We start from the raw sequence: 18,520 nt of genomic DNA, 5'->3' as shown, positions 1-18,520 counted from the left end.
TAATACTTTTTCTCCCTTGTTTAGCAAGTTTTTTCTTCCAGGAAAAGCAAAATAGTAATGATAATAGTTGAGTCACTTTGTTACTAAATTTCATGATGTTGGTCAATTTTATGCTCTTCTTTGGACAAACTGCATTTATTGTATGGAAATGATTTTGTGAATGCTTATACTTGGCTATGCAGCAAAGGCAAGGTGGTTAGAAATTTTAATAATTTTATTTACCAAAATTATAATTAATGATTATTAATCTGAGGTGCTAATACACATGGCAGATTGAATTACTAAACAAACATATGGACACAAAATGAGGGATGATTATGGTATTAAAGTTAAGGTTAACAAATACCACCAACTTTTCTTGTTTTTACTGATATTGTTGATTTTGACACTTGAGCTATGCCTTGGTACCTAGTCTCAATCAAATATCTTGTGAAAACAGGTTGCTTTTTTTCTTTCATGTCATACAATAGATGTGGCATTTCCATTTCTCTTAACTATTAAGTCCATTTACAGCATGAAGTAAATGAACTGTAGTTACAACCATTGGACTACAACTCTAATCCTGATGACAATAATTTGCTAACTAATTCAGAGGTTTGGCCACATATTACATATTGATCCTGTCTAATTAGAATGATGTTAAAAGAACAGAGGTAGGTGACTTGATCTTGAACTTTAACACGCAAAGAAGAGCGGGGAAAGAGAGTTTTATCAATACAATTTTACAGCAAGATAAATCAGAAAAAAATATCACAAGCAGAACATGATATGAAAAACGTCGTGAATCTTGCTGAGAAACTTTGGCTGATGGCTTGAAATGGGAAGACATGAAGGTGGTGTCGGAGGATCTGACTTCTTTTCCTTCTTTTTCCTTCTTAGTCGAAAGAATTGCTGCATTGCATCTGCACATTCTGATGCTAGCACGCCGCGCCTGATTGTTATTTTTGGGTGGAAAGGATGAACTGGAGCAGGAGGTTTATCTGTTGGTTCCGAGACATTTACTTCATCTCCATTAGGGAAAAGCCTGAAACATTATGAATAATAAGGCCTTTACCTAAAAAACCAAAATACAAAGTTTCTTCTGGAGCGAGCTGCATGTACTATTAATCGCACAAATATCAAGCAAACGTGGCAAGATAGGCAATCCAATTTGGGGCCACAGAAATATTCATTTAACCTTGTTTTATGCTAAGGGAAGTAGCAAGAAGAATAAGTAATAATGAACGGCGAAAACACAGGAACCACAATTGGAAGAATACCTGAACATTACTTACACCACTGTGCATTTGACTAGTGCAGAGAGCTGCATTTAGGGAAACTTGAGGGATGCTTAGCCACATGTCTTTGGGTGAGAAAGAAAGAGGTGAACTTGAGGAATGCTTACACGCATGACTTTGGGAGAGATACATCAAGGAGAAACATGGACACACTAGGAAGTCTTTTAGGACAAACATCCTTATAATTATTCACTTGAACGATAAAGAAGAAAAACAACACAACTTCCAGATACATACTTATTCACTTTTCCTTCATGAACTAATGCAAGTATGTAACTACTACATATAAATAAGAATTTTGGCGGTTAAGAACATGACTGACACTTTAAGGGGTTTTTGCTTTGAGGGATAGGGATGTTCAATCCTGGTATAAAATTCGAAATTAGTTATATAGTGTTTGGTTCTCGATATAGAACTCAAATTTACTGATATGATCTCCATAAAGCTAATTCAACAATTGGTTTCAGGTATTAAACTCCACATAACTTATACGACATTTAATACCGGGACGTGGAGTTTAACACTGTAAACCAAACATCATATTACTAATACTTGTATAGCTTGTTTTGTTTATAAGTACCAATACTAGTATAACTTATACAAGAATCTATGATTATTTTATACAGGATCAAATGTGAAATAAGAATTGTAATACGAGGATAAGACAACTAAAGACAAAAGTGCCTTTAAAGTAGGCAATCTCTGCATAACAGCCACTGCAGCATTATTCACCACCGTATTACAATCCACCCATAATAATTCACCATGTAACAATTCCTTCATTCTCATTTACCGCATAAATAATCCTTGTATATAATCCATATATAACTAAACTGTAAGCCAAACCCTTAAGAGGTTTAGAAGTTACGACTTCTTGAGGACCAATGAAACTTCAACTCCATATTTTGAATTTTTATTCTTTAACTAGAGAAAATAAGAATAAATCATAACTATTGTAACGTTTCTGAAAAGCAGCAAAATAGCTAAATATTCTAGATGCTACACCACGAAACAAGAAAACTATTAAAGCATATATCAACATAGAAAACTGTGAATATTCATCATATCTAAGCAAACTATGGTACTGCCAGAAAGAAAGGCAAAAAAGTGCTGTTCCTTGAGCTCATAAAATCCTCAGATTAAGAAATATGATTATCTTAAAGACTTGAAATTTTTGATAATTCAGAAAGTTAATGAATGAAACAAAAAGTGATTTATAGTAGGATAATCTTGATACGCACCCATTTTCTGAAAGATCCTTCTTTCTTATTTTGGTGGGTCTAATAAGATTGTTTACTGCTGTGAGTGTATTGCCACAGGAACCATAGGAATAGGTTCCTATGGTGTATTGCCAGTTCCGAACAGGAATGAATTTCAAAAGTTTTTTAAATTACAAAGTAAGAACTATGTGTTCCATTTCTTACTTTTCGAAGCCTTACCAGAGTAGATGATAAATCACTAATTGACGACTGTTTAAGCTATCGAATGAACAATGTATGATGTTGCTTACCTAATCCAGCTGCCATCGGCCCCTAGGAGCTTATTCGGAGCTCCCCATACAACAGTATCCACTCTAGCTTGAAGTATTGCTCCAGCACACATAGGACACGGCTCAAGTGTTACATAAAGTGTGGTATCCTGTAAAAAGAAAAGAATTGAACGTTATTGGTCAAAGAAAAGTTCGATGTTCAGGGAAAGAATATGCAACTGTTGCACCCTTTCTCCTTTTCTTATTTTTACTTCACTTACCAGAGTCATGTTAGTACTTAAGTGTCAATTAAATCATTTAATGTATCAAAACACACAAGAAAACTAAAGCACACCAAAGAAGAAAAGAGTGCTATGGTAACCTAAAGTCGAAATCTGTTTATCATATTCAACTCATACTTTCCCCATGTACATCACATTTAACAAAGTATTACTGAATGTCTGCCTAATATAATTCTTTCCTTGTTTGCCAATGCATTCATCTAAATTTAGTTTTAGTAAAAGAGTACAAAAGTTTTGATAGTGCTGCTTCCATTTTCCTACCTATCCAGTAGCCATAAAAATTAGGTGGCATCTTCACTTAATCTTTAAGAGAGTATAAAAGTGTAAAGAACTACCGAAAGTCTCCATGTCCGAAGTGTGTTTGAAGCCTCACGTATGCACAGCATTTCTGCATGGGCAGTAGAGTCGCGCAGTTCTTCCACACTGAAACATGCATCTTTATGTGAAAACCAATATCTAAGGAGGACAAAAGAAGAACTAGGAAAAAGCATAAGCCACCATGACTTACAGGTTGCATCCACGAGCAACTATTTTTCCATCATGGACCAGCACAGCCCCAACAGGTACTTCCCAATTGTCAGCAGCCTTTTTGGCTTCCACTAGTGCTTCCCTCATAAATATTTCATCGATTTTCCGCTGCTCGCTTTCAAGCTTGTATGCTTCTTCCCACTCATCAAACTTGTCTTTTACAAATTGATCGGACCTCAGAAACCTTCTCTGTCTCATTTCAGCATCTTTAACCTTAGACCCCCACACCTCACTAAAGACAGCGGCTGTCTCTGAAACTGCTTGCCCTTCGCTACTGCTGGACGGAACAGCCTGTCCAGCTTCTGTTATTTCTTCTATAATGGGTGATCTTCTCACCTGAATTGAAGGAAGCGGAAGCACTCCTTCTGGAACAATTGAGCCAGAGGTACCTTCGAAGTTTTTCCCAGGGGTGTCTTCAGCAGAAGGCAATGCAATAGTTTTGGATGGTAAAATGCTCTCTGAAACAATTGGTGAAGCTGATGTTTCCACCCTTGTGCCCTTCATATGTTCCCTTGAGCTTGATGAGCTGGATGCTTCTTCATGACTATGAGAGCGAACCATTTCCTGCCGATGCCGGAAAGATGCAGATTCTTGGTTCAACCTTTCCTGCCGATGCCGGTCTATAGATGCAGATTCTTGGTTCAGCCTTCTCTTGTTTTTTGCATCCTCATTATTGTTATCCTCTGCTTCATGACCAGAAAACCATGTTTCACTACTTGTGGATTGATTAGGTGAGCTCCTTCCACCAGATTTAGATGTCGAAGAATGGCGATCAGAACGTGACATCCATCGCAATTGAACAACATCTCCAATAATATTCCACAAGGACCTACCACTTCTCTTGACAATAGCTTTTTGTTCTTTGTCTGCATCCTCTGACACTTCTATCTCCGGAGGCTCCCTGACAGAGGGCTCAGTTACATCCCACATTTCATCTGAAGGTCCCTTTGCTGCTGAAACCAAAGAGGATTGCCTTGATTCATGCTCATTTGATTGAGAATCACCAGAACCATGTTGGCCTAAAACTTTTTCACTATGCTGCTCTCCCTCGTAAATTAACTTTGTCTCAGAGGTCTTTTTCTCCTTCAGAATCTCGGAATTTGAAATCTCATGCCTGACCTTCTCTACAAATTCACCAACATACTGAGTCGAGGATTTCTGCAATCGATCCGCTGAACCAAGAGCATCTTCATGGGATGGGAAATTCAAAGGCAGACCAAGAACCTCATCCCTTCTGGATTCACCATGTGTTTTGTGCTGAGGTTGTGAAGGCCTATCTGGGATGTGTTCGTGTTGTAGTGGAAATCCTCTCTTTATGCCTGAATCAGAAACTTCTTGAGCTGAAAACCCACTCTTTGACTCCATAATTGATGAGCGTCCTGATAACACTTGGGAAGACGCTTTCACTTCTCTTTTGTTTGTCTCTGTTACTTCAAGACTGGTAGTGTCACTATAATGAGTAGTAGACGTACTCGAAGCACCCAGTACAGTTTTTTCCTCATGAGACTCCATTACTGATTTTGTTCTTCTTGCATCTCTTATTCTGGCTTGGGAGGAGTGATCTTTGTATTCTACTGATGACTTGTTGACCAGGTTTGTATAATCTTCCTGGTTTTTCATCCTTGTCTCTGATTTACCATGCGAGACGTAAGTTCTTTTTTCGTCTACTTTAGTTAATTGTTCAGTTCCTTCTCTCAACTCCACTAACTCTGTGATCTGACTAGATTGGTGGTGCTCGTTTGATACCTTCTTTCTGAGTTCAGTATCAGAGACTCGTTCAATGGCTGACTCCCTCTTAATGTCATTTTTCTGCATATTAGACTCTAGATTGAGCCTATGTGCTCTCCTCCTATATTCATCTTCCTTTATGATGCTCTCAACTTTCTTACTATATTCTTCTCTTGCTAGCTGAATCTGACTCAAAGCCTCATTGGAGGTTTCTTCTGTTTCATGAACAGATGTTCTTGTGCCATAAGCAGTTCTAGATCTAAGGCCATAACTCTCAGATGTATCCACGAATAGTTTAAACTTCATACTTGTATTAGATTGTCCTGCTTGCCCATGTTGTCCGCTTGTCTGCCCCTCAAATTTTGTAAGAGAAGCTGATTCTTGTTTTGCACCGTCGTATTTCTTGGAGGAACCAGAAACCTGTTCAGAACTACTTCCATGAATCTGAGATATCCTCGAATGCATCTCCTTTGATTCCTTTCTTGAGGCAATCTCCTCAGTTGATATGTCAATAAGCCTCTTCTCTGACTTCTTTCTCCAGTCACCAGCTGCACCATACAATCCCACTACGGAATCGTCCTTCCGTGAGACAACCCCCTGTTTAGCAGTGTATTTCTGATCTCTTCCGTACACTCCATCATATCGAGCAACACCTTCACTCTTTAACTCTCCTCCATACTTCCCTGATAGTTCTTCCTCAAAGCGCTCGTCCTCAATCTGCATTTCACTTTCATTATCAAGCTCACTTGAAGAAGCAGAATAGTACGATGAGCAGCTAGAGCCATCTTTCCTTAGTCTCTGCCTGTGGTCCTCCCTTCTCGACAAACTTTCCCTCTCTTCTTCTCTTGTTCTTTCGCTGTGACTCTCCTTCAAGAAGGAAGCTCTTTCTTCCTCCTTATGCCTTGTCCCTCGACTCTCTCTCCTCAACAATGTTTCCCTCCCTTCTTCTCTTGCTCGATCTCTATGACTTTCCCTCAACAAGGAAGCTCTTTCTTCCTCCTTACAATTTGTCCCTCGACTCTCTCTCACTAACAACGACGCCCTCTCATCTTCCCTTGCTCGATCTCTATGACTCTCCCTCAACAAGGAAGCTCTTTCTTCCTCCTTACGGTTTGTCCCTCGACTCTCTCTCCTTAAAAATGATGCTCTTTCGTCTTCCCTCTTATTCTCCTCCCTTCTCTTCTCCTCCTTTCTTGACGGAATCACTTCAGATTCATACTTATACCTCGACTTACTCCCCACATTACCCAATTTATCCCCTTTCTTCTTAACAACATAATTAGAACCACTCTCATTTTTTCTTTTCTCCACCTCGATTCTTTTAGATGACCTTCCATTTCTCCCTCTTACACCAAACAACTCCTCATCCACATCCTCAGTCAACAAGCTGAGCATAACCTCAGCCTCATCGAACTCCGAAACGCCACTCCCTTCACTCATTTCCTCAAAAACCAAGCACCTATATCTCCCCTTACCCCACTTCCCACCTCTTCTACTCACACCATTTTCCTTAAAGGAGCAAACTTTATCATAATAACACTCCCTACTAACATCATAATCTTGAAATCTTGAATTATATCTATCAAAACCACCCAAGATCAGTTTTTTACATTGAATTAAAGTGGATTGTCTCAGCCCATATAAAGAACTAGGGCAAATGGGCACTCTATATATAGCGTTTGTAGCACAACAAGAACAACATGATGATGATGATAAAGAGGAAGAATAAGCTAAAGGGTGTATACTAAATCTATTAGTTAAGCAATAAGAATGATCATAAGATGAAAATGAAGCTGACCCTTTATTACACTTGAGTGTAAGAGTTGAACTTACATTGTACATGGCTAAAGAAAAAGATTGTTCAAAGAATTAAGAATTACCTAAATGAGAATTAGTTTCTCAAGATTCTGTTAGGTTGGAGAAGGTGGTGGCTAGAACGAGGAGAGAGAGAGAGAGAGAGAGAGAGAGAGAGGGTCCAAGTGGAATAGCGTTGGATCAGATTGGAGAAGAGAGAGAGATGAGGAATTTTTGTTACCGGAAAAAATTGGCTAAAAATGTAATCCAGCACATGGGTATCGAACGAGTTACAACTTAGTTAATGTGAGTTGACTCGTAATATTCCTGGTTAGATAGTGATGAAGTGTTAAAAACACTTCTTCGTATTTTTAGGGATAACCTAAGATAGTCGACCATCCAACCGCTTAAATTAAAAATTATCGATGAATATATAATATATGAATAACTTATATATTATATGTGTATAATTATATATAATTAATATATAATCTATGTACATGGCTAAAAAAAAAATAGTAAATATGACCGGCTATTTGTGTAAAAATCCAAAAAATACTCGTTCATTCTTGACCAAAAATCTTAAGTTCAAGGTTTTATAATGTAGTAATTACTTTTGGTAAGAAGTATTTTACCTTAAAAATAAAACTATTTGATGCGAGTACGAATTCATCAGGACCTAAAATAAATACATACTAAATGAAAACAAAATAAGATTCTAATCGAACCCGAGGCACTGGGTCTTAATATTGTATACGGTCAAAATTACATGCCCCCAATTTATAGGCTCGAGGTTCCGTCCTAGGCCCGAGTCCGGGCGAGGTCAAGTTCGAAACCGGTGGACCAGACTCGAGCTCGAAGACGGAATGCAATGCCCAGAGACAGGAGTTCGGGGAATACCGAGGCCAAGTGTGCTCGACCCCGAAATAGTACCGTTATGGGTTTGTAACAGAATGAGCTAGATTCCTGCCACGTCCCCAAGATCATGGCGCAAATCCCGCAATAAGATTGTACAATTCCGTACTAGGCGGTTAGACAGTTGTAACAAGAATATTTCCTACTGTAAATAGAAATATTCCTTATTTAGGGTTCCCCTATTATAAAAAGGGGACCCCAATCATTTGTAACATCATCTTATCACTGAGCAAAGAATATACTCTCCACCTTTTTTGCCTATTGTTCATCAACATTGTCCTTTAGCTCTATTGTTCTTACTTTACTTTTGTTATTTAATTTGTTCTTATTATTCCAAGCCTACCTCGAGGTCACTGAGCTCGAGGTCACTGTTGCTGAGTAACATTGGTTTGATTCACTTTTCTCTTTCATTTCTACTTCATACTTCTTCATTATTAATTGGTATTGAACTAAATCACGTATCTTTAAAACCACAAATCAAATTTAATTGTTACTCGTATTTTCGAGGTAAACAGTTCGGCGCCCACCGTGGGGCTAAAGATAATAGTGAGTATTTCTTTACTGATTCTCATTACACACGTTATTTTTACACTTTTTTTGTCAAGAATTGTTGATTCTCAGGCTGAAACATGTCTAGCTCACAGAATGCGCCTGTTCATGACAACAAAGGACTTGGTGAATGTCGCGCCCTCTTTTTCTCGCGAAATCGGGTTTATGACATTTGGGAGGACAACTCATTCCTTTTGGGAATTGGGTTTGATTTAAAGAGTCGCCACCTAATGATTAGGGTGCATTAGGACACCGAGGAGGTTTGATTTGAATGACCAGAGATTGGGTAAGGGCTTGAAATTATTCTAAGGGGAAGGTGTTAGGCACCCCTCAGAATCCACTAGTGTGGTTCCCGGTCAGACTATTATTGTGAATTTGGTACAATTAGCATATAAACAAATAAGGCTCAAATAAGAGGGGATTTCATCACATAAAGGTTTGAAAGTAAACAAGGTTTGAAAGAGTAATTATAAAAAGCTGGTTTTAAAATAAAGAGTTAAAATGTTGCAAAGAAAGGAATAAAGAATAAAGGGGGAGGGGTCCTAGGTTTATCAACAATATGGATCACCCCACACAATGCCCGGTAATCACTCCTCAATGAGGGGCTACACGTGATATTATCGCGTGGTCATCATATCCATATCTACCATTCCCACCCCGTTAAGGTATTAAAGCGCGCTCGTTTACTTATTACATGCTATTACCCGTCCCAATCCTATCAGTCCCGGGGGGGGGGGGCATTTAGGACTACTAATCCTAAGAGAGGTAGGGATGTTGGGCTTATTGGTGGTTTTAAAGGCAAAAATTCTAAGGCGACATACAAAACATGTATAGCAAGTTGGGGGAAAGCACATAACAAGCAAAGGCTCAGATATACCCCCTTTAAACAAAGAAGCACATGATTAGCATGACTTACACATACTGGTTAAGGTCTGATTAAATATTAAACATGCGAGAACTTAAAGGTTGAGGCAGACTGATTTATTACATAATTCAGATAAGAAGCCCAAATCAGGCCTGCCTGCTGGTTGTAGTTATTAGAACAGTTTCGGATTTAATTTTACCCTAAGGCTTGCCTAAGTGTTAAGACGGGGTCCTATAGGCATGATATCTACTGAAATCAGAAATAGTAAAGCTTGAAATAAACTGTTTGAATGCATACTCGTTAAACTTGCTAGGTGTGGGAATCAGATTATTAAAAGAGAGGCCAGATTTAAACGAACTAATTATAAGCTCTGACAATACCCTTATTACTGGTTTATACCCATACGTGAATGAAACGGCTCAGATTTGATTAGGAATTCCTATAGGCATGCTTTCTACGCGTAGTTGATTTTGAACGTGGTGTAAAATGCAGAAGTCTCGTTTTAAACTTATGAACATGATATCTAGGTGCTGAATTTATTTTAAGAACCTATAGGCATGATTTCTATATGCAGAAATTGTTTGAAACCTATGAATATGATATCTAAATGCAGAATTTATTTTAAGAACCAATAGGCATGATTTCTAAGTGCAGAAATTGTTTGCAAACCTATGAACATGATATCTAAGTGCAGAGATTGTTTGCAACCTATGAACATGATATCTAAATGCAGAATTCATTTTAAGACCCTATAGGCATGATTTTCTATATGCAGAAATTGTTTGAAAACCTATGAACATGATATCTAAATGCAGAAATTGTTTGAAACCTATGAACATGATATCTAAATGCAGAAATTATTTTAAGAACCTATAGGCATGATTTCTACTCTTTTGCATACATAGTTACCCGCCCTTTTCACTAGCCATCCTCAAGAGTTTATTACAAATTATTACAGCCCAGATTAAAGTAAAAAAAACATCAGAAGAATATAAATAAAAGTACAACCAAGGAGAGCTTGATTCAGACTTCATGTCTGAAATATGAGGTAAACCAACTCCAAGAGATCATGATCCAAAGCCTTTCTCCAATTTGAGTGTGTCAAAGTTCCCTAAGAGCCTCAAAGGGACTCCGGGCAATGCTCACACCCAAATATATTATCAGATTGGGACAAGTGCAGTGTGGAAGGGTCAGCCCTCAAGTGTCCAAGTTCAGAGGGAGCTCAAAGGGTCCCAAGGCAAGGCTCACAAGAGGGGGGCAGAACTTAAAGACTAAGAAAGTGTGCAAGTGCAGAATAGAGTGCTAAAATGGAAAAGGAAGAGGGAATCAACTACAGATAAGCATACACAAGGGGATTCAAGGGAATAGGGGATTGTAAAGAGCCTGTCGCTTAGGCAAAGGCAGACTTTGGGCATGCCCAGCAATGGGGAATGCTGGCACACCCATAAACCTGCCAGAACACATACTGTTAGAGGCTAGGATCCCCAGGGGATCAAGTTCAATTCATGGACAATAACTTGCATATTGCCATGCCTCAAACCTTAGCTTAAACACATAGGGGGCAGGGGTTTGGGATTCATAATAGAACATGCAGAAAGAAGTTAATAAGCTATAATGCGTGTTGAACTATACATAAGCAGTAGACAGGGATACAAAAACAGTAAATAAACACATTGTTGTGGTACTGAAACTTAAATCAGGACATACCAGTTTCAAAGAAATAAATAGAGAGCAAGCAACAGGTCTTGTAACAGGCCACAGTATAAGCAAACAAGAGAGAATACTTTTAGTGTAAGTGTAAGTTCAGAAAGACTGTGTGTGATTGTGTGTGTATGTCAGTGAAAGGGTCGTCTATTTATAGTGTGAAGAACAGGCAGAAACAAGGTAAGAAAACAATTAAGGAACTGAATATCAATTAAAAATCAATCAATACAAGACTTCCTTTAGTTAAGGAATTCAGACTCAAACGGTAAAACTATTTAGGGAAAGAAATCAAATAAACATCTTGTGCAAAGTAGGCAATTAGGGGTAAATACATAGGGGTTTTAATTAAGGGAAGAATTTTGAAATACACGGTTAAAACAAATAAGGTAAGGATCCATCAGTATACAGTAAATCAAGGGGTCAGAGGTTTGAAATTACTGGCTCACGAATAGGCTAAGGAAAGTTTTTGACTCAAATCGAGTAACCGGGGAAATCAACAAACAAGGAAAGAAATCAATCAAACTTGCACAAGGAAGTTTGAAATCAATCAAAAATTGAAAGCCATTTTTAGAGGGAAGTTCAGCACGTATAAAGAGCATACAAACATGCTAAGCTGAATTTAGGGCAAAGAAAAACGTCATGCTATTGCAAAACCAGTAGGTAGTCACATAGGTCAGCAATGTAGAAGAGAGATAGTATCAAATAGCATACAAAAGGTCTAGTGGAGAATCAGAATTGCTTAAAGAATCAGAGATTGCAACAATGATTTCAGGATTCAGTTGAGCAGCAAATTTAGAAACTCGAAATATTTAGGGTTTCTGAAATCAGACAATCTCAAAGATGAATCCATATTAAGAAGCATATTAGAAGAAGCTTAACAAGAACACGGTAGGAGAAACATGTACAGAACACAGTAGGGAAACATATACAACCAGTAGAGGAAACTGATAAGAACATGGTAGAAGAAACACATAGGAGACACAGTAGAAGAACTCGTAAAAACACAGTAGGAGAGAAACACATAAAGAAACACAGTAGAAGAGACTAATAAGAAACATAGTAGAAGAAACACACAAAAAAAAACACAGTAGAAGAAACATAGTAGAAGAAGCACACAAAAGAAAAAAAAGAAAATCAGAGAAACATCTAAATAATTCAAAAACCCTAAATCGAAAGAAATAAAGGTTTTGAAAGCATAGTTTTTTGAAAGAAATCTCGAGAAACCGTTTAAAAGTTTAAGGAAAACACGGATCTGGAACAGATCTAAAGAAAATAGGAGAACCTCAAAGCTAGGGTTTCAGAGGAAACCAAACGGTGAGAAAGGCTTGGATAGCTGTTGATCTAAGCAGGAGCGGTCGAAGCTAGGCTCGAAACAGACATGGCTTGCCGGAGCAAGGCCGGAGATGGCCATAGAACTTGAATCGACAAGGTCTGGATGAAGCTTCTCGTGGCCAGGCCTCGAAACTTCAGCAACCAGGCATGTAGGGACCATAGAAGGCTGGTAGGTGGTGAGACCACCATAGATTCAGGCCAGGAGGTGGCCGGAGAAGGTGAGTGAGACTCATCGGAGTGGAGGGGAGGGGGAAGGTTCTAGAGAGAACCAGAGATAGAGAGATGAGACGAGTGAGTAAATGAGAGGGTTTGGGGGGGGGTCGTTTGGGCTTAATTAGGTAAGCACGAATCTGGGCCGTCGATCAAAATTGAGCAACGGCCAAGATTTAATCAGATTGGGTATGGTAGATTTAAGAATTGGGCTTGGTTTAATTGGGTTGGGGTTTGTTAGGTGATTTGGGCTGGTTTAATTGGGCTGGGGGCTGTTTGATTTAGGCTAAATTTGAAAGCCAAATTTGGCTAGACGTAAATAGCCCTTTGTTTTCCCATTTAATTTATAAAAAATAGTAAATAAATTTCTGAAAACTAATTGAAAGCACTAAAATGATTTATAATATATAATTAAAAATTTAAAAATACAGGACTTAATTTTATGAATATAAAACACAATTGAATCTTAAAAGGGCTAATATTGCAATTATATGCAATTTAGCTTAAAAAATACTAAATAAATTTGTAAAAATATGCAAAAAATTACCTTAGCTATATCTTAGCATCTATATAAAATTCCAATAAATGAATTACCAAAAATAATAATTTTGGAAATAATTATTGGGTTTTTTTTGGATGAAAAAGGGAAATAAATCAGTTTAAAAACCTTAAAAATTATGAAAAAATAGTAAAAATGCTTGGACATACTTATATATGCATATATATGCTATTTTTAAAGTATTTTGCATATTAGAAATATATAGGGAAAAATTGGGTATTAACAGCTGCCCCTCTTTGCCCGGGAAGGATGAAAGAGTTGTCGGGTAAAGATATGATGACCAATTTTGACCGAGCGGAACGGTTTGAAGAGACTTAGGCCGTGCCCTGGCTTCTGAGCTGCCTACATATCCCTGGTCTTACAGGAATCAGGCCATATGTAGTTCAGGATCCGTCGGCGGAATATGCCGATGGAGACCTTTCAAGAACGGACGCAATATTCAGGTTGGGATGAATGGCTATGGTCTAATAGGGCTGCGGGAACGGGAGCGGGATTGCTCCTGCTGAGATAGCCGTTGCTCACCGTTTTACCTGCAAATAAGCAATACAAGCATATATTGTGCGTAAATTCAAACGTGATGCAAGTTCCCGTCGCACCATGAATGCTGTCTTTGGACGGTTAGGATGACGTCCTCAGACCATGATGTCCTGGGCCATGAAGCGTATAACAAAGGATACGCAGGCCATGAAATGATGCCATCGGGCTATGAGAATGATGCCTCCGAACCATGATGCCTTTGAATAATGATATGCAAGAGATTAAAGGGATCTTCAGGCCATGACATGGTGTTCTCGGGCTATGTAAATGGTGCCTCCGAACGATGACGCCCTCAGATAATTTGGCGATCTTTCAGCCCATGAAATGCAATAGGTGGCGATCTTTCAGCCCATGGAAAGTGGCGATCTTTCAGCCATGCAAGCGTAAATAAGGTGGCGATATTCTAGCCATGCAGAATGTAAAATGAGGTGGCGATCTTTCAGTCGTGCAAGCGTAAATAAAGTGGCGATCTTTCAGCCATGCAAGTGTAAATAAAGTGGCGATCTTTCAACCATGCAAGTGTAAATAAAGTGGCGATCTTTCAGCCATGCAAAAATGTAAAGGTGGCGATCTTTCAGCCATGCAAAAATAAAGTGGCGATCTTTCAGCCATGCAAGCATATAAAGTGGCGATCTTTCAGCCATGCAAGCGTAAATAAAGTGGCGATCTTTCAGCCATGCAGATGCAGATGGAGACAGTGTTTAGTCTCGGAAGGCAGAATGATAGCCTTATGCAATGCAGAAAATGCAAATCGAGACAGTGTTTAGTCTCGGAAGGCAGAACGGTAACCTTATGCAATGCAGAAATGCAGATGGAGACAGTGTTTAGTCTCGGAAGGCAGAATGGTAGCCTTATGCAATGCAGAAAATACAGATGGAGACAGTGTTTAGTCTCAGAAGGCAGAATGGTATCCTTATGCAATGCAGAAAATGCAGATGGAGACAGTGTTTAGTCTCGGAAGGCAGAATGGTAGCCTTATGCAATGCAAAAATGCAGATGGAGACAGTGTTTAGTCTCGGAAGGCAGAATGGTAGCCTTATGTAATGCAAAAATAGAATAAAATGGTAAATAGGGTTTCTTAGCTGATAGCAGGTTGCGATATTGTGACTGCTGGGGACATTGTGATACAGGGAATATCGCCGGCGCACGTGAATAGCAGACGCTGGTAAGTGTAACAATTCTGAGAGTCGTATTCCTGAACAATGTTCGTCTCGCGAGTGTATAGTATGTCAGGTGCTTTCGCAGTCCAAGTGTCTGCATCCAGAGAAAAATCGTGAGTTTTGCAGAGGGGAGGTTAGTTCGTATCCCTGCTGGCTCTGCTTGACCTGTTCGGCTTTGATCTGGTGATACGGTATGTATCATTGGGGGGTAGCGTCGCTGAATAGGGCAATTTCGATAATAAGCATGCATGAATTTGTAAAAGGAAAAATATGACATAAGTATATATTTAAGAAACAACTTTTAGATGAACCGATGACTGTGACGCGGCTCAAGACATTGCGACCTCTCTTGCTACGGAATTTTGAGGGTCCTCCTCAAAATTCTGCAACAGTTTAATGGGTTGATGCTTCTGGCGGCTGCTCGCGATGATCGGCTGAAATTACTTCAAAATTTTGAGGGTCCTTCTCAAAATTCTGCCCCTGTTTCCAATTGCGGGGGGAATGAAATTTTTATTTAATTGTGACCGAACCCATAAGGCTGCCTACGTATCCCCTCTTAAACGGGAATCAGGTCAGACGTAGTTCAAATTACATCATGTAGGAAAGCATAAGATTACACATAGTAGCGCTTGACTGCATCTGAATTGATTGGTTTTGGCCAAACTTCTCCGTCCATTTCTGCAAGTATAAGGGCTCCTCCTGTCAGAACCCGGTGAACCATGTATGGACCTTGCAAGTTGGGAGAGAATTTCCTTTTGGCTTCATCTTGATGTGGGAACATTTTCTTTAATACAAGCTGCCCTGGTGTGAACTGTCTCGGCTTGACTCTTTTGTTGAAGGCTCTGGACATCCTGTTCTGATAAAGCTGACCGTGGCAAACTGCATTCATTCTTTTTCCATCTATGAGAGCTAACTGCTCGTAACGACTCTTCACCCATTCTGTATCGTCGAGCTCAGCTTCCTGTATGATTCTTAAGGAAGGAATTTCTACTTCGGCTGGAATGACGGCTTCTGTACCATAAACCAGCATATAGGGGGTTGCCCCAGTTGATGTGCGAACTGTGGTGCGATACCCCAATAAAGCAAATGATAGCTTCTCATGCCACTGCTTATGCTTCTGTACCATTTTCCTCAGTATCTTCTTAATGTTCTTGTTGGCAGCTTCTACAGCTCCGTTCATTTGAGGCCTGTAGGCTGTAGAATTCTTGTGTCTGATCTTGAAAGTTTCACACATAGCTTTCATCAAGTCACTGTTGAGGTTGGAGCCATTATCAGTGATGATTGATTCTGGAATCCCGAATCGACAAACGATGCGGTCGCGGACAAAGTCTACCACGACCTTCTTAGTTACTGCTCTGTAAGAAGTTGCTTCAACGCATTTGGTGAAATAATCAATTGCCACCAGGATAAATCTATGCCCGTTGGAAGCGGAGGGCTCGATTGGTCCAACGACATCCATTCCCCAGGCGGCGAAAAGCCATGGTGAGCTTGTTGCATTAAGCTCATTGGGAGGCACCTTTATCATGTCTGCATGAATCTGACAGCGATGGCATTTCCGGACATACTGGATGCAGTCTGTTTCCATAGTCATCCATAAGTAACCAGCCCGGAGGATCTTCTTGGCTAAGACAAAGCTGTTCATATGTGGACCACAGGTCCCAACATGGATTTCTTCTAGCAGCTTGGATGCTTCCTTTGCGTCGACACACCTGAGTAGTCCCAAATCAGGAGATCCTCCTATACATGATTCCTCCACTGTGAAAGAAATTGTTGGACAGCCTCCGAAGTGTGCGTTTCTGAATAGGATTTGCGAGTTCTGGGTATTCTCCTTTTGTCAAATATTCCTTGATATCCCGAAACCAAGGTTTTCCATCTGCTTCCTCCTCGACATAGGCACAATAGGCTGGCTGATCATAGATCTTTACTGGAATGGGATCAATGAAGTTTTTGTCTGGATGTTGTATCATGGATGACAGGGTAGCCAATGTATCGGTGAATTCATTCTGGATTCTGGGAACATGTTAGAATTCCGTCTTTGTGAACCTCTTCCTCAGTTCTTGCACGTGATGCAGATATGGGAGTATCTTAGAGTTCTTGGTTGCCCATTCTCCTCGGACCTGATGTATGAGTAAGTCTGAATCTCCAATTACTAGCAACTCCTGAACGTTCATGTCAATGGCCATCTTGAGCCCTAGAATGCAGGCTTCATACTCGGCCATATTGTTGGTGCAGGGGAACCTGAGTTTGGCGGACACCGGATAATGCTGACCAGTTCCTAATACTAGGACCGCTCCTATGCCAACTCCTTTAAAATTTGCTGCTCCGTCGAAAAACATTCTCCATCCATCATAGGATTCTGCAATGTCTTCTCTTATAAATGATACCTCTTCATCAGGAAAATACGTCTTTAGGGGTTCGTATTCTCCATCCACGGGGTTTTCGGCAAGATGATCTGCTAGTGCTTGTCCCTTGATTGCTTTCTGAGTCACGTAGACAATGTCAAATTCACTCAACAGGATTTGCCACTTGGCTAGCTTGCCAGTGGGCATGGGCTTCTGCAAGATGTACTTAAAAGGATCCATCCTTGATATGAGATATGTAGTGTAGGCACAGAAGTAGTGCCTTAACTTCTGGGCCACCCAAGTCAGAGCACAGCAGGTGCGTTCCAAGAGAGAATACCTGGACTCATATGGAGTGAACATCTTGCTGAGATAGTAAATGGCCTGCTCTTTCCTTCCCGTTTCATCATGCTGCCCCAGGACGCAACCGAAGGCACCATCTAATACCGCGACGTAGAGTAGTAGAGGTCTACCCGGCTCGGGCGGAACCAAAACTGGTGGTGTTGATAGATATTCCTTGATTCTGTCGAAAGCTTTCTGGCAGTCATCCGTCCATTTGGTAGCGGCATCCTTCTTTAGCATCTTGAAGATCGGCTCACAGATGACCGTAGATTGTGCTATGAACCGGCTGATGTAGTTGAGTCTCCCTAAGAAACTCATCACGTCCTTCTTGTTCTTTGGTGGTGGCAATTCTTGAATAGCTTTGACCTTTGATGGGTCCAGTTCTATTCCTCGGCGACTCACAATAAACCCAAGCAATTTTCTAGCTGGAACCCCAATTGCACACTTTGTGGGATTCAGTTTCAGGTTGTACCTTCGCAATCTATTGAAAAACTTTCTCAAATCTTCCATGTGATCGGTGGCCTTCTTGGACTTGATGATAACGTCGTCTACGTACACCTCGATCTCCTTGTGTATCATATCATGAAAAATGGTAGTCATAGCCCTCATGTAGGTGGCCCCTGCATTCTTTAACCCAAACGGCATCATCTTGTAGCAGTACATTCCCCACGGCGCGATGAAGGCCATTTTCTCAGCATCTTCTTCATCCATCCAGATCTGATGATAACCAGCAAAACAATCCACAAATGATTGTAGTTCATGCTTGGTGCAATTGTCGATCAGGATGTGTATGTCTGGTAAGGGGAAATCGTCTTTCAGACTGGCCCGGTTGAGATCCCAGTAGTTAACACAGACTCTAACCTTTCCGTCTTTCTTTGGCACTGGCACAATGTTAGCTAACCATGTTGGGT

At 40.0% G+C, this 18,520-nt stretch overlaps 1 protein-coding gene across 1 annotated transcript; it reads right to left on the bottom strand.

The window, feature by feature from the left end:
* Nucleotides 1-473: 473 nt before the first annotated feature.
* Nucleotides 474-7,330, bottom strand: LOC109210761 (tRNA(adenine(34)) deaminase, chloroplastic). Its single transcript, XM_019374226.1, has 4 exons — nt 3,556-7,330; nt 3,383-3,470; nt 2,788-2,915; nt 474-1,024 (listed from the first exon to the last, which is right to left on the bottom strand). The coding sequence occupies exons 1-4, from the start codon at nt 7,143-7,145 to the stop codon at nt 751-753; spliced, it is 4,080 nt and encodes a 1,359-aa protein (XP_019229771.1). The 5' UTR covers nt 7,146-7,330; the 3' UTR covers nt 474-750.
* Between the last annotated feature and the right edge of the window lie 11,190 nt (nt 7,331-18,520).

Source organism: Nicotiana attenuata, unplaced genomic scaffold (genome assembly GCF_001879085.1).
Source record: "Nicotiana attenuata strain UT unplaced genomic scaffold, NIATTr2, whole genome shotgun sequence".
In the NCBI taxonomy this organism is placed as follows: Eukaryota; Viridiplantae; Streptophyta; class Magnoliopsida; order Solanales; family Solanaceae; genus Nicotiana; species Nicotiana attenuata.
The sequence above is the reverse complement of the archived record's forward strand: the minus strand, read 5'-3'. Positions and strand labels throughout refer to the sequence as shown.